The 26,169-nt window shown below is 35.0% G+C and overlaps 1 protein-coding gene across 1 annotated transcript; it reads right to left on the bottom strand.

Moving 5' to 3' along the window:
• Window positions 1-259: 259 nt before the first annotated feature.
• LOC145895609 (uncharacterized) lies at window positions 260-26,169 on the bottom strand. Its single transcript, XM_082984412.1, has 73 exons — window positions 26,079-26,169; window positions 25,484-25,623; window positions 25,098-25,340; window positions 24,892-25,038; window positions 24,595-24,763; window positions 24,230-24,415; window positions 23,803-23,962; window positions 23,476-23,701; window positions 22,824-23,031; window positions 22,014-22,175; window positions 20,988-21,194; window positions 20,191-20,337; window positions 19,984-20,132; window positions 19,782-19,912; window positions 19,546-19,721; window positions 19,299-19,487; window positions 18,822-18,943; window positions 18,421-18,760; window positions 17,750-17,969; window positions 17,415-17,672; window positions 17,179-17,357; window positions 16,977-17,126; window positions 16,619-16,913; window positions 16,457-16,524; window positions 15,891-16,046; window positions 15,619-15,826; window positions 15,212-15,345; window positions 14,927-15,156; window positions 14,685-14,839; window positions 14,489-14,625; window positions 14,037-14,293; window positions 13,830-13,968; window positions 13,585-13,734; window positions 13,399-13,536; window positions 12,977-13,208; window positions 12,737-12,902; window positions 12,287-12,443; window positions 12,021-12,221; window positions 11,521-11,715; window positions 11,342-11,454; window positions 10,824-11,074; window positions 10,645-10,763; window positions 10,397-10,582; window positions 10,138-10,326; window positions 9,758-9,967; window positions 9,481-9,649; window positions 9,254-9,425; window positions 9,050-9,158; window positions 8,403-8,582; window positions 8,146-8,334; window positions 7,889-8,059; window positions 7,355-7,575; window positions 7,033-7,132; window positions 6,843-6,977; window positions 6,688-6,788; window positions 6,514-6,622; window positions 6,293-6,454; window positions 6,025-6,240; window positions 5,289-5,385; window positions 5,079-5,231; window positions 4,888-5,024; window positions 4,619-4,819; window positions 4,495-4,562; window positions 4,182-4,379; window positions 3,929-4,128; window positions 3,550-3,653; window positions 3,007-3,159; window positions 2,032-2,163; window positions 1,753-1,975; window positions 1,339-1,531; window positions 1,105-1,267; window positions 764-918; window positions 260-448 (listed from the first exon to the last, which is right to left on the bottom strand). Exons 1-73 carry the CDS (start codon window positions 26,167-26,169, stop codon window positions 263-265), a joined length of 12,483 nt encoding a protein of 4,160 aa, XP_082840538.1. The 3' UTR covers window positions 260-262.

The raw sequence follows: 26,169 nt of genomic DNA, 5'->3' as shown, positions 1-26,169 counted from the left end.
AACGGGGTTACTATCTGTCACTTATTTCAATTACCTAGTGCTTCATTGAGCAATCGCCGTAGCTTATGCAGTAGCTTAGAGTGACACAACACTCCAAAATTTGAGCCCAGTTATACCGTCATTGTACTGACGCCCGAAAAAGGTTTCCTTCCTCACTTTCCGTTAAAAACAAGACAAAAGATCAAACTGAAAATCAAGTACTTTCTCCTTTTATTCAGACTATTCACCTATAATGATACAACTGTGTAGTGTAGTTGCTTATTTACTGCACATCTAATCCAAAGTGGCCTTTTATCATGGTAGATTTAATCCAATCAATGCTTGTGTCAATCCTCGAGAAAAATCGTGGTCTATTTAAAGACGAACATGGGGCAACTTGTTGAGTAACCACTCCAATTGCGTACATCCCTCCGTTCCAATCGCAAGTCATCACACTTCCAACATCTTCCTAAATACAAACCAATTTACTGACCAACCGAAAACAGATACATGAGAGAAAAATGTCAATCAGCCAACAGGAGTCAGCCCATTTGCTTGGTGGTACCGACGTATCTGTGTCCTATTTTGTCAGCTATCCAAAATAACCTACAAAGTGTGGTTGACAATTTGCGTCTGTGCGATTTTTATTGAAAATTTATTTCTCCATAATGGTATCGTCACATATTGTGATTTATGCAAAATATAAACACAAAAGACATAAGTTACACGACCTCCTGTCGATAATATATTTCTTCGCCAAACAAAAGTAATTTCAAAACAAGACCTGACAAAATGTTTGTCTTGTGGAGTCGAAATGTCCGGCGCATAGTGTGGACGTTGTATCCACGCGAACACCAAAGTTTTGTGCAGACACTCGTTTGCAATGTTCGTCCGACAGAATGGGAAGTTTGATCTTGGAAAGTTTCGACATGGCGCTCTCTAATAATTAAATCAATGTTGAGAAATTATTACCAAGTTGTTCAAAATAATACGTGGTTGCAAGCGCGACGTGCCAATGGGTTACAAAAACTGACTGCGTGTTGCACTGAACTGTGTAAGATTTAGACACGCCCACCGAGTTGTGAACTATTAATCACGAAAAACTCATTACTTCCACCAACTTACGTGTGACGTCGTCGCTTCCCCATCCCACAAGCGTGCAGTATTTCTTGGGTAAATACAAGCGACTGTTAACCAACATGCTTTGCAGCGATGCAGAAGGTGGCTTCCGCAGCAACGGAGGTAAACAAAGTGGAAGCATGTGACTCTGCCCTTGCCCAGTCGCGATCTGTAAACAAATAATTTGTTGGCACAAATTACCACAAAAACTAACTTTACGCATTTACAAAATTGTTTTACCTTTAGCAAAGCAATGTCGTGATAAAAGTTTTCATTAAAAGTTGGATGAACAAAAACTGTTTCAACGTGAGTAGCGACTGTGTCATTTTCAACCACAATATGAAGGTTGGGGTTTTTTCGAAGTCGCTTGACAAGATTTTCCAATTTCCAAAGATTTGAAGCGCCATAGCCAACAATCAAAAGAGATTTTTGACTAAAAGTAATATTTTTCCTTTAACCGTTTGTATATTCAGCACACAGCTAAATGGGATTTACTTCATCGATTTGACTGAAAACTATGAAACAGGAAAGTTTTAAAGCATTTCTGTTTATGTAAGGGCCACAAAGAGTTAAATAAATGAACTTAAATAAAAAAATATCACAACATATTGTGTACATATAAAAACAGAAGACAAGTGCAAAGAAAAGACTTACTTTCCTACAGCCTGATGGACACACTGGGCTGCCGTTAACAGAAATTGTGCATGAATAAATGCTGCTCCACAGATGGGATTATTGCTCCCCACATTCCCACCAGATGTAAACACAGTTGCAAACCAAGCTACGTTTCTAGCTTGTTGGTAGGTACCACCTACTAAGCGACTTGTCACTGAAGGATTGAGTGGAGTGATTGTTGATGGTAAAACCCTATCACATCCTGCAAAGACAATCATCAACTTGTATTGGTTAACTATTATTTACTTTTGACTTTACCTTTGTTTTCATAATATTCAGATTTCCATAGAAGACTAAATCCTCTGTGTTTTGCAATATTATTGCCTGTGCTAAACTCAATTAAAACAGACCCATGAAGTGCAATTAAGGGACCAAAAGAGGATGATTTCCCTGAAAAAAAAAATTAACGTAGAAATGCTTTCATTAACACACATTGAATACTGGATAAACAATACAAATACAAGAACTTCCAGGTAATGAAACACTTTTTTTGGTTTTACTGCAAAAATATTTGCCTTTACTATTTGTTTATATCAATATTGACAATTTAATGATGTATTTTGCAGGAAAACTCTGTCCAGGCCAAATATAAACACACTGATTTACAGTCATGTTACTTCACCGCTCAATACAAATTTCTCTAAAAGACCAAAAGATTTTATGAAATGGTTTTAGTGAATCCCAGAAAAATTTTTTAGTTTTAAAAATTTCAACCGTAACAGTCTATCTTATTAAGTAACAAACCATACAGTTAAAAAAACAAAGCATACAAATAAAAATTAACCAAGTTTCAGAGAAATAAGCACATATACAAAGGACACTCAAGGAAGTTAGTCTCAAGTTATATATAAGCATGAAATGGTCGCCATAAACATTGCCCTCCATAAAATATATTTATCACTGTACAAAACTTGATATCTTTTATCTGCAGGCTGGTTCAATTTATAATTACACCTCATAAAGAGTAAATTCCATATTTGACGTCCATAAATCAATTTTAGAAAATCCGTGTTTATTAATTAATTTTTTTTTCAATTTATCATGTCTTTTGACCCACTGACACCTGCTGGTTACCATACTAGGTACAACCAACTGGGACAAACCAAAGTAAAACACCATAACATAAAGAGTATTGGCAATATCTGCCTGGAAGAATAAAAACTAAAGCATTGATGCTAATCACGGGGCAATATTGACTTATAAATGGATATAAAATAACCTTAATAATCTCACCACACAAGTTGGCTAGAAAGTTCATGTTTTCTACTTGGAATGAATCACCCTCCCAAATATTCAGATGGGTATGATAGCATTCACTTTCATCAGCCAGGGTAGAAGTTTCTATATCCATGTCGGTTACCCACAATCTAATGAGATGATCTTTAACTAAAACAACAATTGTATTGTGTAAGAAAAACCTGAAACAATGAACTGTAGCACTGCCACAATCACATTATGTAAATCATGTATAAGCAATGGAGCCAATATCTAGTGAGCTGTGGATAGGGCCACTGTTTTGACCTATATGTATATCATCAGTGTAGCTTTGGTGACATTTCAGCTAAATATAAGCAAGCCTTTTCACATGTGCGGACAGGTTGAAACATTGGCTCTGTCGGAATGTTTGGAAACAGCTGCTTTTAATTAGTATGTTACATGCACCACATCCTTCTTGAGTATCTTGAAATGCTGTCTTCAAAATATATGTAAACTACGTTGAGTGGGAGAATAAAGCTTGTCTTGGTAAAGTAAACTCTTGAAAAGAATGAAACATACCCATAATCTTCCACTGACATTTAAGATTGCTTGGGTAATAGTTAGGATATCCAGGGCTAAAGAGAGTGCCTTCATTTTTTGTAAGTGTTCCGCCGCATAGCTGGCTGTAAAAGAATCAAGATTAAACATAATTTTTTAATTTGCACAAGCAACAGCGTTGCATGATATGGTTGGGCTGTTTAAATAATTTATGGTTCAAAATTTCAAACTGACATAATGTATTTTTAGAGGCATAAATTTTTAAAATATGATAAAACAGGAGCACTCTAGTAGGTGATTATCTGAATTGTCCGTACATGTTTGTTTCAAGTCTAATGTAGTGTAGTTAGCAGGATATTGGCAAAAATTGTCTTAATTAAACAAAGCAAAGTCATCTTACTTGCAAATAGATTTGTTGTTTTGAAAATGTTGTTCATCACCCAATGAAAATGCTTTCCAATCATATACATACCTTTCACCATATGGAACCAGGTTAACTGCATTTGAGGTATACTCATTTAGATTACCAGCCAACCACAGGTTTTCAGTCCCAATATTAAGAACTGTTTGCTGTAGGGATGAGTCTCCACATCTAAAACGCTTCAAAGATCATTATAAGTTAGAAACCCTAAACAAACACACTTCATCCCAACCTGTGTTAATAATTGTGAATCACATTGGGCCAAAGTTAAAACAATAAATGTGCCATTATACCAAGGTGACCAACATTTTCCAGGAAAATATACACTTTCCACCATATCAGTTTCCCTCCATATCCACTGAAATTGATTCCAATTGAGTTTAGAATTGTTTGGACAAGTGGCTACTAGTTGTACAACTCTCGCATCTGTCTGTGGAAATTTTACCCAATAAAACTGGCACATATCAATAAAAACTATTCATTTAAGATTGTTCACAAATTACATTTTAAACATAGAAGAAAAATGGGCAGTAAAATTTACTCACTGCTTTAAGACACAATTCTTTCTTGTAAGGATGTGATTGCCTGATGAAAAATGGGAAAGCTTGCACTTCTGTTAAAGAAAAATAAAGGAATATCCCAATTTATCGCATAAAAAACTTATCTTACTGGGCAATGTGCCGCCCACACAAGTGGCTCCTTCCACAGACCATGTGCCCTGTTCAGTACATTTCATAACTGATTCACCTTTAGCTGTCCAACCTAATTTACAACGGACCAAACAACTTGCCCCTACTTTTTGATATTCAAAGCTGCAGTCAGCAGGCACCACAATTCCATTGGTGGGATAAGATACAGGAGGGCACTGAGCTAAAAATATTTTTAAACAAGAGTGAATAAAAAAAAATTAACAACAATTACAATAATAAAACAATCACCATTGCATTGTGGTGTGCCATATTCCCATTGACCATCTGGTAAACATGTTCTGAACAGGATTTCTGTGTCAAGGTAAAAATTATTCTCACATTCAATAAACACTTTTGTCCCATTTCCAATAGCAAGACCACCACGCCTTTTATAAGTGACATGCATTACCCAAATTACAAGATATGATTTGCAAACTTACAAATCCTTATATGAAACCTTTTTGACACCAAAACTGATCTGCGATACATGTGGACACAAATATTTTGGTACACATACAGGAAAATCATGTGTCCACTGGCCATCCATGCAAACAGTTTTGTCAGTGCCGAGCATCAAAAAGCCAGAATTACATCTAAACAGTATTTACTTTGGAATATAAAAACTGAACAATTCTATGATAACATGGTACCTGAAGTTGCAAGTATTTAGATCAAAATTTGGTCCAGTCTTGCATCTATCTGGGAAAACATTTCCACTGGCAGGCACGATTACAGTTTTGCAATAACCTGACAAAACTTTGATGGTTACAAGTATGAAAATCTTTCCACCAGCTCAAAACAAAATGGCTTTGGGTAAAATAAATATTTTCTGATTTAAAGTGAGACTGTCAATGCAGCATAGTCTTGAAACTTTTCAGGATATAGCTATCAGAATGCACCAGTGGTACTAATTAGTTCATAATATACAAATTCTGTCATACTCAATGTTACTGTACAAGAAAATAATGCGAAAATTTGCATCTACCAGTTGATCCAAATTGTATGTGAGCCATGTTCCAGTAGTTCATCTTTGGTAGATATATTGTGTTAAAATTTAATACAAGCTGTCCTTCGAACGTTAGCGGCATGCAAATGACAAAACTAATGTTTGGTTCATAAATGCAAGTATCGTCACCAATTCTCATGTTTTAAATTTTTAAGCATGCAAATAAACTTGTACAACAAAATCGCTGTTGATAATATTGGTATGCAAGAGTTAAACCGAAAATCAGTGAAACAGAGATCAGAAGAAAAAATATCGGCATGCAATACAAAAGTCTGGATTGTGTGGATGGTAATACAAAAAACTATATAGGTTGTAGCTTACAAATAAATAAATATGGTACACTTGGTTATTTCTTAAAATGCTTATTTTCATACACCTACTTATGCATCTTGAGTTAACTCCAGTCCAAACTCCTTCTTTGCAAGTTCGAGAAGAAGAACCAACTAAAGTAAGTGATATTCCGCATTTAAATTCACAAGTGGAACCCTCTCTATTGTTTGAACCATGACAAGAGCGTGGTTTTACTATCCCATTGTAAAGAGGCGACAAAGGTTTGCATACTTGCTCACAAAAAGGAACAGAACTTGACCAAATACCTGCCACAACCTTAATTAAGCCAAAAGTATTTTTGAAGGTTGAAATACTTGCCATCTGTCAGGCAGGTAAGTATATTTTTTCCCACTAATTGATACCCAGTTTCACAAGTAAATTGACACATTTTTCCTTCTGATATTTGCATTCCATAACATTCGATTGGCTCAACATTTATAAAAGTATCCACATTATTAAAACCATTGCATTGATACTTTCCTACATAAAAAAAGGCTTAGTGTCGCCATTGAAATATTTTTCAGGCAAAGTTTGCTTACCAATACACGTAGGTAAAGGTTTAATCCATAATCCATCTGACGCACAAACTGTTCTATCACTGTCACCATTGCTATTACCTGGACCACATTGCAATGTACATTCCATACCCTGGGTTGTGTGAAATTTCAAATAACAAATAGCATTTAGTATCTATAAAGAACTTGTTCAATCACCTTTTTGGTAAAATTTGTGCAATCAAGAGAATGCACATCTCCAGTCGAAGAGAGAGTAAGAGGGGGGCATTGATTAAAATCACGCATTGAACAAACTGTTCCTTTAAATATAATTGATTTTAATACATGCTGGGCAAGTAATAAAACAACCTTACCCTCTCCAAAGTGATGTTTAGCCAACCACTCTGATGTAGAATAATATCCATTTTCCATGACAACTTCGCTAAAACTACTTTCTGAAAATGTTGCAACCGATTGATCCAACCGAACTCCACGATCAAGAAACACATCTGAAAAAAAGTTTTCTTGCATAAAAATAATAGGTATGTAGTCTACTTGTCCTACTCAAATCTTTAACTCTAAGACTGTACAGTAAGTCTGTAGGGTTGGATCCACAATCCCATTGCTGCATTGGATCTTCATTTGAGCAGTTAAAAAGATAAAGCTGAAATATAACGTGAAGCTAAAAACTACTAAAAAGTATTTTTTAGTGAAATACATGCTATTTTTATGAAATGAATGAAAGGGCTCACAATGCCACCATGCACTACGTGGACTTATACATTTTGCTGAAAATGACTTTGACACAATTTGCACACACCCTACATACATAATCCTACATAGGTAAAACATAACAGAAAATCAAGAGGCAAGCAAATATATTAACTGCACTCCAATGTGTGGCATTTCCCCTAAAACATTTTCCAGACAATGGATGCAATAACTGGTTTGTTCCAGGTTTCCACTTGAAGAGTTGGTGACCATCATCGGATTCAATGTGGTTACATGGAAGTTTGACAAGTGGTTTAAAAAAATCTTTGGAAACGGACAAACACAAATCATCTATTTCTGAATTTTGCTTCGACACAATTTGAAATTGCACATCACCTAAAAATCATGGCAGTTTTGTCACAAAATCAAATTTATTGGCCTGTAGGAAAGACAAATATGTCATATAAAGTCAAGATTTGCAAAAATGTACAACAATTTAGTAATCTGAGGCAACAATAATGGTTTACCCCAGCTGTGTGTGAGAATAATTACACAGTATATACACGCTAATCATTAACTGGCCATTGATAAAACTCAAGCTACAAAACCCTGTTATACATCAAGCAATCAAATTGACCACAAAAAAGTTTGGAACCACTGGATTAGTTGGAGAATCCTTTTTATCTCCAACCAGATCAAATGCACATACGTAAACATTTTGGAGTCTCATCATTCCACTGGCTATCAATACATTCAATCTGATACATGGAAGTGCCGACCAAAACATACCCCGGTCGACACTTAAATGTACACACACCAGAACGACATGGTTTTGGGCTGATTTCTCCATTTATTATTCCAAATATTGTGGGACACGGTTCTATAAAAAAACACCATATTATAAACTAAGTTGGCCCGGGAGTACACCTCTAATTTTAGAAATAATCAACTAAAAATAATACATACTCAAACACTGCAAACTGTTTGGCGTCCATTTTCCATTAGGTAGACATGTACGGTTGCCATTTCCATTCGGAACAAATCCGGACATGCATTTTGCCTCACAAAGTTTTCCAACATTTGAAGGATCAAACACACAGCTGGCATCATAGTAATACGAGTTTTCACTTATATCTTCTAAAGCATCACAGGTAACTAAAAAAATAATAGGATTAAGCAATACAACAAAAAACACAAAAATTGCATATGGTTTTAAAAAATACCTGAGCACTTCGGTGGTGGAGTTGACCAGACTCCATTTCCCATACAAACTGTGTATGCTGCTGCACTTAAAAAGTTTTCACAGGAATATGAGCATTGCTGTCCAGCAACTATTTCATTTGCTTTGCATATTAGTGGGTGAACCTGGCCTCCTGGAATGTCACTCAAAGGAGGACACACAGCTGGGTGAGAAAGCAAAACAAATCACATGGAAGCAAAAGAACTATAAAATTAGTGAGCTGCAGACAGTAACGTCTTAAAATTGCAGTTGCTGGTGACCCAAATCATATAGAAGCAACACTGATCATCATGACTCTTGTGTCTCTATATGATTTGGGTTACACCCGACCCTATAACACTGTTGGATTTCAAGCATTTGTTTTACCAAAGATTGCTCCATAATGATCCATCTGTTTGGTACCTAGTTACAGCTGCCCAACAAATTAAAGTTGACTGAAAAGTACCACAAAGTTGAAAAATCTATTTCTGGTTTATTTACCAGATAATCCAGAGACTGTACTGCATTGATGAGACTTTACAGGTTTAGATAGTCTACACAACTGCACTACATGCAACTCACAAAACAATTCATGTTCTTTTCTACATGTGAGATCAGATGTTTTTTGTTTTTTTTGCTGTTAAAACTTACCGCCAGGTCGCCTCGAACATAAACTAGAAAAAGTGAAAGTTGTTAGATCAAATGTACTATAATAGCTGTTCGAGTCACTCCATCGTTCCAGAACGATATCATTCATATCCTTCACAAAGCATAAATTGTTGCAAAAGCAAGAAAAATGGTACTGATGTATATCAAAATTTACCCACATAGTAACAACGATAAATTTGTACTTACACGGTAAAATGTGCTGGGTGAAAGATTTGTTTCATAAAGTACAAGTTGAAATGGGTTGAAAACAGAACAATCCCAATGTTGCAAAGGTTCATTTACATCACATGGAGCAGTTCGTAAAATTTCACCCTCTGTAGTGGACAGAACAGACATACACAATCCACTAAGTCCATTCCTGTAGCACAGTCAATGCAAGGTTTTGAAGTGTATTGCTTAACATTTACACTCACTGTATATTAAGAGTTCCCAGCCAGTGCCAAGCTGCTTCACTTGTAACAGAGCTTTCCAGAATGCACAATCTTTGTTGTTTGTGCTGAACTGTCCTTTTGGTTACATTTTCATAAATACACACCGATTCCATGCCCAATTTTTGCAAAATATACATTGGAACACCAATTTCTGACAACATACTACTTGTTAGCAAACTGCCTGGTATGTTAAAATGGTTTATCAGAATATCATGGGAAAGGAATTGCTGTGATGCATGTTTGGGTAAAACTAACTTACCAACACAATGAGGAATCGCAGGTTTCCACAAACCAACACTTCCACACTTAAACTCTGATGTTGGGGAAGATACAAACTTTGAATTACATTTAACATTACATCTTGTTCCCCATGTTATTTGCCCAATAAATTTAGAGTCAATGATAGTTTTAGTTTTATTTATATCACAAAAGACAGTTCCGTCTGCAACCAATGGGTTTTCACAAGTTTCTAAACACAAATGAAATTAGTCAAACCTTTATTTAGAAAAACATTAAAAAATATAAAACCACACAGCATCAATGCAAGAGAAGTCTAATTGCCAAGCTCATTAGCAGAAAGATAGTCATTGGTCAATATTTTGTAACATACAATTCATAATATCCTAAAAATAAACATACTGTGACATGTGGGAGCTGGATCCCTCCATTCGCCAGAAGGCAAACATGTTGTCATGTGACTCCCATGCATTATAAAAGTTTTATCACAAGCAAACTGACAAGTATCACCTACAGTTATGAAGTGAGAGTAACATGATAGTGTTGGTGATGCCACACCATTGTAAAAAAAGCCAATAGGGGGACACCGACCTAAAAACACAAAAAAATTATTACTATTTTAAAAAAATGAGCATTAGGTCATGGTGGTTTTAAAATGTACGTTTGCACAATGGTGTTTGTGATGACCAAGTTCCATTAGAAGTACAAGATGTAGTGGAGTTCCCCAGAAGTGCATATTTGTCAGAACAAACAAACGAACAAATAGCTCTCTCAACCAAGCTTGCACTTCTGCACATCACTGGAATTACATTTCCATTTAATGGTGGCTTTACCGATGGGCATTTTTCTTAAAACATAGTAACGTTACAAAAACTTAACGTTAAATTTAAAAAAATACACAAAACCTACTTAAACAAATCCCTATTTCATCATTGTAGTTACCATCAGGCATGCAAGTTACTTCTGCTCTACCTTTCAATACAAAGTCCTCTGGACAACTCACACTGCAAATAGTGCCAACAGCATTCCTTAAAAGTTTTTTTAAGATTAAGAGTCAAAATCTTATTATTCCCAAAACAAGGACAAACCTTCCATTAATGCATGTAACAGGATCAATACTGCTGTAATTATGTGCAGTGATATTAAGGGAGTTACAAAATGGCTCACAATCAGGGGTAATATAAGATTCCTCTGTAAGTTCCACACTTTCCATTGAAATCCAGTTTCCAAAAATACAAGTAAAAGTCTTGGGACCTTTTATCATGAACTTACCGTTACAATGGTAAGAACAAACAGTTCCATTAGCTTGTGCTATCTCACTGCAGCTTTTTGGAAAAACCTGTTGAAAATTAAAAAAAAACAATGCTTCTGGCCCATCTGTTAATTTATATGTAATGTACAAGCAGAAACTGCAAAAAAATTACATTGTGGACTTACACAAAAGTCTCACTGCACCTTAGCATAAAAATAGCAACTTTTATGTTATTTGATGTCCAGTAGTTGAACAATCTACACTTTGTATTTGAAATTAAATTAAAGAAATAATGGTTGGATGAAATTATATCTGCCATTGCCCAATATTAGTAACAGAAACAATTTTACTTACATATCCATTACTTGGATGTTGCAACTTCATACACAATGGAATACACAGAGATGACAAACCAATCCATTCCCCATTAGAATCACAAACAAGATGCAATTCATTTAAGTATGTGCCTAACACAGTTCTTCTTGAAATTGGTTTATCAAAAAACAGAAGACAAACACATCAACAAAACTTACTTTCAGTTTGGTTGATACAACCATTTTCACCTCTTTCTGTCACAAGGCCGTTTTTAGATGCAGGACATCCACTTTGCAAAACAACAAACCCAGGTATACAGGTTATCGTACAACTGTAACCCTGTTTGTGCTCCCTATTTAAACAGTCTTCAGCAGGCAGAGTGTTTTGCAAAGAATAAATTTTGGGACAAGTTTCTAAAAATTTGAGATCAGATGGTCACACAAACAAATCCCAATGAAATTTTAGTTAAAACCAAAAAAACATAAGATCTATGAATAGACTGCCTTCAGTCTCACTAGTTTTGTTACTTGATATGATAGTATCTTATCACTAAATGTGTTGGTCAGCTACAAACATATACATACTTGTGTTATTTATGACCAAGTTATATGGTTCAGAATCATGTGGTAAATTAGCAAGTACCACTCGATTAGGTTAAATATATAGTTTAGCCTACTCTCAGGGTAAAAAGTGGAAAACACGTTAAATGTTGACGTACTTAAACATTTTGGAGTTGGGGAACTCCAACTTCCATCACTCAAACAAGTTAAAACTTGTTGCCCTTCAAGCAGCCACCCAGAACTACATTCAAAAATGCACAAATCACCAACTTGCACACCCACAAGTGATCCTGCTCGTGAAGTGCATGTTGGTGGGGAAACTCTTCCATTGGGAAACTCTTCAAAGCCATCACATAGTACTAGCATAACAGTTAACCTTTTTTTAATAACTCAACCACAAGGATGATCTCATAACAATCAGTACTTGAGCATTGTGGTACAGGGTTTGACCATAGACCATTCACTTGGCAAAACAAAACGGAAGGGCCGTCATCTATTCCATATCCTATATCACACTCTACCCTGCACATTGTTCCAGTAACAAGACTTGATGCTACATCTCCACAGTTGCTAGGATAGACCTAAATAGTTGCATGTTAGCACAAATAAAAAAAAACATCAGAAATTTGACTGCAAGAATCTGTCTATGAATCAAATATTCCTAGAGCTCCAAAAGGAGTAAAAGACGATCACACCAGTATAAAATCTTCATAATGAAATATTAATTTCGCCTATGGCATCTTCAGTTGTGGTTTTTAATCAATTAATTTAATTTTTTATTGCTATTCTGTTTTCAGACAGAAACTGAAGATGCCAATGAGCGAAATTAATATTTCATCAATAAAGATTTTATACTGGTGTGATCGGCTTTTACTCCTTTTGGAGCTCTAGGAATGTTAGCACAAATGTTGAAAATTCTTGAAAAGGATTTTACATTGCCATGGTTTGGATCATTTAGTGCAGAACATTTTCCTTCTAAACTGTGAAATGAACAAACAGTGGAAATTTCATCATGGACGTCCTCAACATTCTTTGCATACCTGAAACATATGTTGCCACAACCTTTTATCCAAACCTTGTGGGCAAAAATTAAATAAAAAGAAAGAATTGGCACCATTTAATGTTTTCAGAATCTCCACTCAAATCTGTACTAAACAACCAGAAATATCCAGTTGATGCAAATCCAGCATCAGGAAACAAATTTGTTTCTGAAAGATGGAATATCCAAGATGTTTCTTTATCTTTCATTTCACAAGACCACTGGTTCCAAATAGCATGTTTTTTTCCACATACACCACTGGTCAATTTTTCTCCTGGGTTTTTGGAGGTTACTAGCAAACATTTTCCTGTGTGAACACACCCATTACCACCAAATATCAAAATAAATTAAAATCTATTTAAAAAATACCTGTTCCTGCATTTTTTATGTTTACTTTGTTTACCCAGGACCACCTGTGCATCACACTTTCAACTGTAAACAAACAAACATTTCAAAAATTGTTTTTACTTTACCATCCTAATACATCTAAAAGCAACCTTGGCAGTTTTCCTTTGCAGTTTTTAGAACTTGCCCCAATTCATTCGATGTCATGCATACATGTGAATTTTCAACAGATTTAACACTTCGCTTCAAAAATAACATAAATTGCTTTTCTTTTGTACAGGGTGCAAAGCCTGCAGACCATTGATGATTGGACTGACAAAAAATAGTACGTTCACCACCTTCCATTAAACCAAAACCCACTTCACACTCAATAGAACACTTTTGCCCTTCTAGATAATGTGTGCTTTGTGGAGAATTATCACAGACTATTGTTGCATGTAACATTGGAATTGGTGCTGGACAATTGGGTACACACCAATCCATCAAAGCTAAAAATTATGAAGTGTAAATCAAAAACATTTAAAAATAACTGCATAACCAATAAAGACTAATCAAGTTAATAAAGAGTAAACCAGATACTAACATTGAATTGAGTTTCTCCACATCCCACTATTATCGCAAAACAATGTATCACTCTCAGCTATCAAGTATCCAGGATCACAAACAATTTTGCATGTTGTTTCAAGTGAAACAGCACCACTGGTACATGTAATTGGACTCACCTTACACAATATTTTCATACATTAGCTACAACACATCATGCAAGAACATATCTCACAACAAAAATTACTTTTCCGTTGTTTGGATTTTGTAATGCCGGACAAACACGGGAACACTCAACATCAAGGCCTGACCAAGTACCATTTGCATAGCATGTTTTTGAATGTGATGTTTGTTCAAGAAAAGTGCTGGTTCCTACAATGTTCATGTGATATCCCTCATTACATTGAAAGAGACAAATTACACCTGGTAAATGTGCAACATCACTTGAACAGGAGAGGGGAGACACAGAAAGTTGAGTTGACAAACCAACAGAAGGACATCGCCCTAAAAAGGTACGTTCATATGCTTCAATGATTGTAAAGGTCTGCAATTACTGTACTTTCAAAGTTCATGTTAAAAGTAGATTGGCTATGTTTAGACTTTTGATTGTATTTTTTACTTTTTGGAATATTACACAGTTTTAAACGCTTTTAACATTTCTCATAACACCATCAACCATAACACATTTTATATTTTTACTTATGCAACTTGCAGGTATTCCAGACCAGTATCCATCCCACTGACAAACTCTTTTTCCACTCCCTATCAACTCAAAACCTTCAGTGCATGAAAAGATACAGGATGATCCCTTAACATATGGTGGTTGTGTACACCAACTTGAATGGAAACAAGGGCATAAGTAACTTTTCTTAGCAATATAAAAAATTTCAACAACCTAACAACTTTGTCGAGGTTGTTGAAACCAGGACATGAAATTTCACACAAAAAACTTAGGTGTGACCAAATTCCTTCCGCCAGGCAATGTGTTATTCTATTTGAATAAGCCATAATTTCATATCCATCAGAACAGTAAAATACACATTCCTGACCCTGCAAAGAAGTTTAATTAGTTTTTTTGAGAATATTCAAATATTTGAGGGGAGAAAAACATTTTTAACCCCCTTTTATCATACTTACATACACTGACCACTGATCAATACATGAAGATGGTGATAGCAACCCACCACTGGGCAGACTTGATATTAAAGAAGGACAATGTCTTGATGAGTTACGAGCTGAGCACAATGTGCTCTTTAATGAAGAATCAACACTGCTACCAATGTGCCATGCAATGCCTAGCTTGCTGTTGGATGAAATTATGTCATCCTCCCTAATAAGGCTAATCCTAATTCCATCTGAAATTTTGCCTGAAAATAAAATAATTTTTGTTCGTTTGGTAACTTAAGAATATCGGTAACTAACCAGTAATAAAAAATCCGGAAACCAGAAAGTAGTCTTTATCTGACTGCACAGACATTAGATAAGGATAATGTGCATTATCTGAACATATCCATCGCTGTAAGATGTCAAGTGTGTTGCAATCTTTGGCCAGTACTCTGTTAATATATCAAGGATTGCAAACATATCTACATTATAGTGTACATTTTCCTATTCACAGCAAAAAAACAGTGTTGTACAAATAATTCAGCAATTTTTTTCTCTCAGCTATTGCCTGAATGCTATAAAAAAAACAAGTTTCATGGTAAGATAAACAAAAGTCAGTAAAACTTTAATTTATGCATGCCAAAAAACAAGTAAATCACAGGTGTGCATATTTTCAGGCTGTAATGCGGTAACTTAACAATTAATAAAACACTATTCAGGTATACCTAGATCCATGAGACAGACTGTCAGCAGCTAAACATAAACCACTAGGAATGTGCTTGAGCGAAGAACCTTCCCATGCCCAATTCAAAGACTGGTATTCAGGGGTGGCGCAAGATTGCAAAACAACAGAACCATCAAACAAGGAAAGACAAAAGTTCCCAGAAACTAAACTTGTGTTAATTGCCGTTTGAATTTGAATGTGGAAATCAACTAAAAGACAAATTTAAAGTTAAATCTGTTGAATATCAGTGCTTATACTGAAGCTTGGTCCTACGATTGCACTGTGGTGGGGAACCATTCCACATACCATCAGCCCCACAAACAAGTTTTCCATTTCCATTTGAGAATGAGTGGCCTGTGGGGCAATTAAACTTGCATACATCGCCATCAATTTGTTTCATGCAGTTTGGAGGTATATTTGGACATGTACCTAAAAAGTTTGACATAGTTGTTAACATGGTAAATTTTGGAAAGGTAGCTGATAACAGAATAATTTTCAATACGTTTGCATGTTGGAGGATTCTGCCAAACATAAGTTTCGGCAATGCAGTGGACAAAATTCGCTGATCCAATGCTGTAGCCTGATTGACATCCGTACCTTGCAAGTTAATTTGCCATATTTATTGGCCACATTTGTTAGGTGTATCACTTAAATAGTTTGTCATTGTCCAAAAAAATTAACCCAACCACTTGACATAAAAAACACATATTTTGCCTTTCATGCCTATTGCAAGACCTCAACATCATTAAATTTGGAATTTTACTACCATCAACAGCAAGTTGTATTTAAGGTTGCTAGAAACTTCATTTATATATTGTACAAACATAACTTTTGCTTACGTTGCACATAATCTCTGTGAATCATCTGGCATTTGACACATCTCAGTCTTAACCAGGATTCCAACACTCTGGGGATGGATGGGTGGTACAGGACATAACAGCTTGCTATAAACCAAAACTTGACATACGAAATCAAAGGAGACAATGTAAAGCAAAACAAACTTGTATGTTGTTGACACTGGTGGAATATGACACTCGGGGTAGTCAACATCAAAATCACCACTTGATGTACAAGTTCTCTTGAGAGTATCGACAGGCACATAAGGTAACAAACACGAGTAAAAGCAAACTTCATTTTCATAAACATGATTAGCCAAATGGCAGTTGGTAGATATTGCAAATACAGTTCGATTAGCTCCAGGATGAGCAGATGAAATAGTATGGGTGCAATTTGCTAAACATTGTGGGGGTAAATCAGACCATTTACCATTTCTACCACAAATAGTAACTTCACTTCCTAAAAATACAATGTATATGTCTTTACATACGGTCATGTTAACATATGTATGTTAATGCTCACCCTTCAAATGAAGTTGAGATAGTGAGCATTGAAATGTACATATATCACCATAAAATCTGGTATTATTGCAGGATGACGGACTGACAACAGCATATGTAGGTATGACAATTGCTTGGCATGTCTCCGTGCATTTTAAATCAGGCAAAGAAACTAAATTTGTACTTTGGTTAACCATTTGTTTTATTCTGGTAGGCTAACATACCATTGAAGTTCCATTGACCTTGCTCATCACATGTTGCTGAAACTACAGGGTAATAGAGGCCGCGAAATCCATAACCAGCTTTACATGTTATAAAACACTGTGTTGAAATATTCACAAGGCCACCATCACATCCCTTTGTGACTACGGCTTTGGAATGATCCACTGCAAGTCCAGCACACCTTATAAGACATATAAGATCAGTTTATACTAGTGTTTTTCCGAGATATTGTGTTTACCTGTTTGAATGCATAGTACATAATGGAGCAATGTGAGAATGGTTTGAGCTGTCCACAGCCCACCAATCTCCATCTGTACCAAGGGATTTTAAAGGACCGAGATAGTATGCGGCTCCATGATGGTAGTCTGTGTCACCTATTGTAAGAAACCATGGTTCGCTTACTAGCCTTACTTTTCTGGAATGGGCTTCTGCTGAACACTTCCACTTTTGGTTCGATTTTGCAGCAAGACAAGGTTCAAGTAAAAGAGGTGTCAACCTATACAAGAATTTCATGCAAAAAAAAAAATGTTCAAAACTTTACTTGAAAAAAAATGTTCAAAACTTTTGACACACCTCTCCTCTAGCTTGCTTAGTACACTTAAACAATACCCTGAATCAACATGCCTGATATGATTGTTTAAATACCAAGCCCACTGCCCTTCACTAGAAGAAAGGCACATTGACATATCTTCTAAATAAACTTCCAAAAAAGTGGTACTCTCGTTGTTTTTAGGATAGGAGAGACATACTGATGAAGTAACATCCATGTTGACAATGTAAAATTGCCGCTCTTCTGTAAATTTACAAGAATTATTCCCACAAATCAAATTTGTTTCCAGTAAAAACTTATTGTTGCCTTGACACAGTAGCATAGTGTTAGACCATTGGCCATTGGCTTTGCAGACAGTGTTATTATGACCCTTCAACCCAAACCCGGCATTGCATTTCAGTTTGCAAACAGACCCTTCTGTAGAATATTGTAGAGCACAGGAAGTTGGTTCAAAAGTGCCTTTACAAAAAAACTTTTTGATAAACATGAGATACAACACAGAAAAGGTTAAAACAAATCTTTACAAAAATTAGAAAAATGCTTTTTTACAGAATATTTTTTTTCACATTTTTGTTTATTTTCTTAAAGTATAGAAGATATAAGAACAGCAATTATTAATGTTACACAACACCAATTTTGAAGCGCTAACATATAACTTTTTTAATGCAACAATAGAATGAGCAAACATCATTACCATTGCTGGGATTTGAAATTGGTGGACATACTGATATGCACATAGGCAATACACCATCAAAGAAACCATTAGCTTGGCAAGTTTTTGAGATATTACTATTTGGCCCAGGGTTAGAAAGTAACACCAATCTGCCCGTTGTCAAATTTCTAGTTGCCAATGCTCGAAAGGAAAGGTTGCCACATGAGTATCGACAAACATCACCATTCCATACAGGGTAGGTGTCACAGATAACTTCTCCACCTTCTCCAAGTGGGCTTTCAACATTTAAACAAACTTTTTCACATCTCATAATATTTTCTGTCCATATTCCATTACCAGCACAAGTAACTTTCGTTGCAGTCTAATGTAAAACATAAACAACTTATAGTTTCAAAAAACAATCACGCAACTTGTAGTTTTACTTTTGGAACATAAGGGCTTTGACAAATGAGATTGCATGTAGTACCAACAGTGCTATTTGATTCCATACAATTTTTGGGAACCAGATGACCATTTTGAACCAATGTAAATGCTGAACATTGCACTACATGGAATAAAAACATGACAATAAGTGTAAAATATCTACACAAACAAACTATTTTTTTTAATTTTAACATTCTGTTAATGGGTAGATATCATTAAATGTAAAAAAAACACGATTACTTTGCTTTTCTGATATTTATCTCATAATATGGATTATTACATCAATTCAACTGTTGTTTCTAAATTAAAAAGTTGCTATAACCAAAATATAAAACTTAAAATCCTTTAAAAATCCCAAAATTTTACTTCAAAGCAATGAAAAAGGCAATAATGTTACACAATAAAGATTGATCAACCTTTTAGTGACTAAATTTGTTCTAAAACATTAAAATTATGTAAATAAGTTCTTAATATACTTAAACATTGTGGCATTTCTACACTCCAAGTTCCTGTATGTAAACATGCAACTGTATTTTCACCATCCAGAAAAAAGCCATCTGCACACTTGTATTGGCACAGAGAGCCAGAAAGTTGCTCATTTTTTGTGCAAGAGTCGGTGACAAAACCATTCATGGGAGCTTGCAATTTTGGGCAGGCAACTTCACCTGGGGAAAATGCAATATAGCAACAATTTGAAAAGCATCTGGTGTGGGCACTACTTACATAATGGCTTGGATTCATTCCATCTGCCATTCAGACAAGCTGAAGATGTTGATCCAATCAATTTTCTTCCCTTGTTGCAAGCAAACATACACATGGTGGCATTTTGAAGTGTGATATTTTCAGTACATTCCATTGGCAATATTGAACCATGAACAAGTTGTTTCATAGCAAAGCAACTGCATAATAAAATTGCAAGTTGTATGTCTATCATAAAATTTGAAATTATCGAAACATGCCCTGTATCCACCAAGTCAATCAATAGCCGGCTTCCGTTTATTGAGAGCGCATACCAAGGGAGCTGATCATTTTTTGATAAAACTACTTTTCCTATAGAGGTATGACCATAACCAATATTCAATTCTGTTCCCTAAAGAAACACTAGTTACAACAGTAAGTTGTTTATTGAATAGTAAATAATTAATTTTTGTGTAATGGTACCTTCAGCATCAATGAAAAATTATAGCCTTGATCCCATTCCCACAATTGGTGAAACCTGCTTGTCTTGCAGTCATCAATGTTAAGAAAAGCACCATTAAAGACATTTTGTGCAGTCAAACATTTTCTTGTGGCAATGTTTTGTATGTAACCTAAAAAAAACTGTTAAATATAAATTTTTAAATCTTTTCAAGGTCATGCACGTATAACCATTGTCCAAAACTGTCCACTTGTTAAGATAGTTGTACATCGAACACAATGTAATTGGTTGTTTTTCAACAAATGTAGTCAACAAGTTAACCGTCAGACACACATCATAGTCATTTGTCGTCTGTCTTATCATGAACTGTTTTTCAACTATACAGAAAAATGTCAATGCATTTCACAAAAACTAGCACACTTATTTTCCAGGATCTTTCAGTTACTTGGCCTATTTTTTAAACAAAATACAAGGATCATTGACATCCACTGGGATAAAGTCACAATTAAACGCAATAGAGAACATATAGAGCATTTAGATAACCTTAAATAGATGTAACATGACTGTGTTACATTTGTCCAGGACAGTGCTTTTCAACCGTTTTAAATTCTATCCGCACTTTTCCGTGGCATGAAAATTTCATCCGCACAATGCGACCAAACCGCGCATGAAATGTTTGCGAACCCCAGAAAGTACATAACTAATACCAACAGCCAGGCTTCATGTAAAATTGCCCTTTCTTGGACGTTTCAAAATTTAAACGATTGGAAACCTACCGACGATTAAAGGGGAAGGATTAGCGTTGCTTCTTGAAGCTAGTGTACCTAACCAAATATGAAAAATCTTAGACTAAATAGCCTTTTATCGGGCGGTTGTCATCCACACCATGTTGCCTATCCGAACAACAAATTTTCACATCCGCACCAGTGCGGATGGTCCCACAGGTTAAAAAGCACTGGTCCAGGATATTATGTATCTGAGTTCACCTGATACTAAAACCAAAAGTAAATAAATTGATTATACTTACAAACACATTGTGCTTCTCTGCCTGACCATGTCCCATCACTTAAACATGTCCTTTGTGAATCTCCATTTAGACTATAATCAGAATCACAAAAAATAAAGCAATTATTGCTTTCCAACATGGATTTGAGGGAGCAGTTGAAAGGCTGAATATATCCACTGGTTGGTGGCAACAAAACTGGACAGTTCTTTAAACATTTACCATGAACATCTGAATGTTATAAAAATAACAGAAGGTCATCATGAGTGAAAGTTCGAATGGAAACTCTGCTCAGCTTCATGACCTACATAAACTTAGTATCTAGTATTATCAATGGAACCCTACATCATTTGTCATGGACAAAGTTTTCTTTTGTGGTGTTTGTATGTTGGGAGACAATGTTTTTATTCTTACCACAAAAATCAAAACATTATTTTAAATGTTATTTTCATTTTATATAAAAAAAATGGTAATGTTTATGAATTCAAAACAGCAGCTTTCATTTATTGTTTGGCATACTGTTAAGTATTTTCAGTAAATGATATTGTTTTCATCTTTTTCCAATCTCTATAATCTGTAAATAGGTTTTTGTTTGAAACTGTAACTTGCTTCCTTTTTCATCAACACAAAACAAAAACAGTATTTGTCAAGGTATGGGCACATTAAAAAATATAGAATAATACCAATGAGTAAAAACGTTATGAACTAACAGTCTTGGGATCAATTTATAAAAAAAACATAAACATACAAAAGAAAAGCAAATTACTCCACATAGCATATTATATTTAATGAATTGGTGGCACAACCCGAAAAGCTGGGAGATACGAAAATCACAATTCCAAGGAGGTTTGACAGTGCTTCCAGCCTGTACCCAACAACTATTGATATCATAGGTGTAATTGCATTTACAATGTTTTTACTACTTTGCAATGGTTTCATAAAAATACAAAGATGACATTATTTAGGCTAACATTTATGTCATCATTATGGGTAAAATTACAAATTTGAAAAATCCCTGAAATACACCTAAATATTAATCTGTGCACAAACCTGACCACACTCCATCTGCCATGCAACGTACTTCCTTTGAACCTACAAGTTCAAAACCATTACTGCATTGCACAGAACATACTGTGTTTTCCAAAGATTTGTTGTAGCAAGTTTCAGGATAAAATGCACCGTTTTGGGGTTTAATTAATTCTGGACACGTTCCTGAGTGTAAACATTTTTTAAATTTAATACAGTGGCCTACAAACTTTGGAAAAAACAAATAATGTATAATATGTTATCATTTACAAATATGTTGTAGAAAGGTCAGTGCTCGGTAACTTTTTTTTACTGACATTACACTAACAAAATTTCAAAATTTTGTGTCGCAACTCAACCCAATTTGTAGGATGATATCATAACTAGGGCAATTTTTTGTCGTTAAAGTCAAATTTTTCCAGAACGTCTTGATGCTTTGAGTAGCACAAATATCACATAATTTTTGTTTCAGGGTGACCAGCAAACAAGTTATTAAGTCATATTTTATGCATCATGGCATAAAATATTTTTTAGGTCATTTAATTTATAAATTGAAAAGATTTTGATCAACTTCTACGTACATATGTTTGGGGACACAGTTGCTAGTCATTTTTGGTTTAAAAATAAAAAACATAAATAAAGATTGTTTGTTGATTTACTACTGGATTGCTAAGAATCGTGAAAAGTTTCCCAAAAAAAAGATTGTTTAAAAAGTTTTTTAAAACTGAGGCACACCTGGCACCATCTCCGGAAAAGCTGAAATATGTTTAGAAAATATTTTTTTTATTAAAAATTATATTTGTAATGCTTAAATTCAAACAAATATCAACTCACGAATGCATTTGGTAGGGGTCCAATCCCATGTTCCATTACTCATGCACTCAACATAATTGCTCACACCATTAATAACAAAACCTTCTGGACAAATAATCTCACATTTCTGACCTTCAGCCAATTGCTGAGAGTCTTTAGTGCAAAAACTTGGCAATGCTGTCATTATAGGAGGAAGTTCAATTGCAGGACATTGGTTTAAGCAGATTGGCTGATAAAAATAATTAAGCAACATTGGCATTGGTAATTTTTTAGGTAATTACTAGTGTATTAGTATTTTTTAGTCTAAGCCAATGCTTAGCAACCATTTTTCACATATATATTACATATTCAGCGGCACATCACAACCATCACTTTGCAAAAGGTCTGCAGTAAAGGAAGCTATAAGCAAGTTTCTTTTCCCATATGTTGTGTGTCTTGTGAAACCAAATATATATACAGCAATAGTTAAATAAGCCACCATCTGTTGAGATACAGCAATGTTAAATCACTTTTCAACTAGATTATGCTGGTTACTGATTATCTCTGATGGGCATAGAAGGCAAAGAATAATGAAATGCCGATGAATTTTCATTATTAGACAATATCAATTATGTACCTTATTTGTGGAATTAAACACTAACATTGTCCAATATTGATGGTTTTAACTGTATACCTCTTTGCCAGACCAGGTCCCATCACTGTCACATAATCGCTCACTTGTTCCCTGTAGAATATATCCTTTATCACATTTACTGACACAAACAAGACCTTCCAAGATTAACGAACTGTGCCCTGCACTGTTTGTTATGGCAGTACACAAAGGTGGAAAAATTGCACCATTAGCCAATGGGCTTAATGGAAAACATCCTTTTCTGCACACAGGAAGTGGAAAATTCCACCTAAACAAAAAAAGAATTATATTCTAAAAATACTATAAAGAACATTTCAAATTGTTCAGAGCGAGTTTGTGGTGCATTTCATTTAGCATTCATTTTATTACCTCCCATCAATATCACAATACAAAGTAGGACTTCCAACAAGAACATAACCTTCATTGCAAGTGAAACTACATTGGATTCCAGCTGACAGCAAAGGGTCAGAGGTGCAAGACTTTGGCCAAACTTGTCCATTTTCTGGAATACCTATTGTGGCACAAGTCTCTGCCATGATAAAGTAAAATGTGATAGGACCCAACACCAGGAAATATCTTGCAGAAAGATCCACTAAAAGCCTAATGTCAGGGTTTAGATATTTTTGTGCTTTACCACAAATGTTTTTCAGCTGAGGTGACTATGTGGCCTTATACCTCCATCAAATATCACCATTTGGTTTAAATTAGGGATTGAGTCAGTGTTTTCCACGTTATGGAAATATATCAACAAACACAATAAAAAAATAATCTTGCACTCCAAATGCACTAAACTTACTGTGACAAACAGGGATAATACCACTCCATTTTGAATTGCTTAAACAGGCCACAGCCCTCTGACCATGTAAGACATAGCCTGGGCTACAATAGAAGTGACATTGAGTAGTTTCCAATACTGGCTCAACCAGACAGCTTGTAGGAGTGACATGAACATTTGCCATAAGAGGCAAGGGTTGACAATGGGCTGCAAGATAAAGGACATTTCTAAAAATCAATCTTATAGCATGGGTATTCAGAAGATGCTGTAAACTTCTCACAAAGCTTTGTGGACAACCTTTACCTGGAGACTGTCCACCTCTGGTTTAGAACCACTGCTTCATACATACACAAGACGGAGAGTGTTTTTATACATTTAAATCTCACCTTTACACACTGGTGGTTGTAAACTCCATTCTCCTGTTGATAAACATGTTATTGATTCACTTCCCACTAGTGAATAGTTTGATGAACATTTAAATAAACATGTTGACAAGAATGTGTTATATCTTGAAAGGGTACAACCAAGAGGATACACATCTCCGTTTTGCAATGGCTACATTGTAAAAAGAAATTTTTATGAAGACAAAAAAGGTAAATTTTACCACAGCATTACTACAACATCGGAAATACGTTAATTTATATTCACTTTTCTACTTCACATGCAAGTATGCAAAAGTTTACCTGCAAATGGGGACAGATGATGTCAGAATTATTTAACCCTGGAGAAGCAACACCAGGCATTTCAACGTTTAATAAATCAAAGCTCTCAATCTCACTGTTTAAAAATGCTTCATATGAACTAAAACTTCTATGTGTTAATATCATTTTCTGAAACATACATTATATTAGGACTTGAACCTTTGTGATATGTTAAATATGTTGATTACATCTTGCAACTCAAATGTTTCCAAGTTAATATCTAAATTTGTCTTGGTTTGTAGATATGAAAGTAGTACATCCTTGGTCCTGGATCCAGATTCAACATTGCTATCACCGTACACATCAAGAACAAAAGTGAGGTCAATGCTATTATCAGGCAGACCAAACAACTGAGCAAGATTGTTTCTTGCCATTTTAGAAATCGTGAAAGATAAAAAGTTGTTTAATGCCTCTTGAAATGTTTTTCTTATCTGTAAAAAATGAACAATCTAAAACCTACATTGTCATGGCTCTTACATAAGTTTGTTTTTAATTTTTCAGAATTTTTTAAAGATTTTGGCCAAAAAAAAACAAGGTTCTCAACCGCCTTGGTGTCATAACTGTGTTTTTTTACTTCATGTTCAACTTGAGTCCTTAGCTTTACTGTTGTGTTAAAAGATATGTCCTCTCCTTTGACTTGGTACACCTGCATTTGGCCATATAGTGTAGTTCGGGATTTTGTCTCTCCAAAATCAATCCAGTACAATAATACACCTGTATGATAACAGTTATTCAATCTACACAAGTTCTTATCAGCCCATTTTTCTCCTAGGATTTACGTTATGCAAAAAATATTTCAGCACTGCTGTCAGTTTTAAAGTAAAGATAACAATAACCATAATCAGCAATATATATTATATACATCATGAAAATTACACAATAAGTAAGTCATTGTCATGACTTTCATAACACATTAGTATTTTGTACAAAATACAACTACGCAAATGAACAATAAACACAAAAATAAAACAGCATGGCAGCAATCAAAGATCATCGAGTCAGGCGCCCATAAGCTTATACTTTTTAAAAACATTCGACTTTGCAAACAGATTCACATCCAATTGTTGTAACCATCACTCTGTCCGGTTGGACGCGGTACACTCGTTAAAAAGCAATAAGTTAGACCTTACCCATCCACACAATTTCAAACCAGTAAAATTGTATCATACCTATCGTAATTCCCATTGATATTCCTACAACAAGGCTCAATATCACACATATTTTACAACTTCTTCCGGTTGAACTTGATTTTATTTTCAT

The sequence above is a fragment of the Ascidia mentula genome, chromosome 3, assembly GCF_947561715.1.
Source record: "Ascidia mentula chromosome 3, kaAscMent1.1, whole genome shotgun sequence".
NCBI classification, from domain to species: domain Eukaryota; kingdom Metazoa; phylum Chordata; class Ascidiacea; order Phlebobranchia; family Ascidiidae; genus Ascidia; species Ascidia mentula.
The sequence above is the reverse complement of the archived record's forward strand: the minus strand, read 5'-3'. Positions and strand labels throughout refer to the sequence as shown.

Bases quoted from the DNA above. Each gene is read 5' to 3' on its own strand.
- LOC145895609 (XM_082984412.1), bottom strand. From the start codon at position 26,169: ATGAAAATAAAATCAAGTTCAACCGGAAGAAGTTGTAAAATATGTGTG. The intron at 20,338-20,987 runs GTAAGTATAATC...TTTTCTGTATAG, and splicing joins CAGAGAAGCACAATGTGTTT to TTGAAAAACAGTTCATGATA. The intron at 1,532-1,752 runs GTAAGTCTTTTC...TATTACTTTTAG, and splicing joins GTCCATCAGGCTGTAGGAAA to TCAAAAATCTCTTTTGATTG.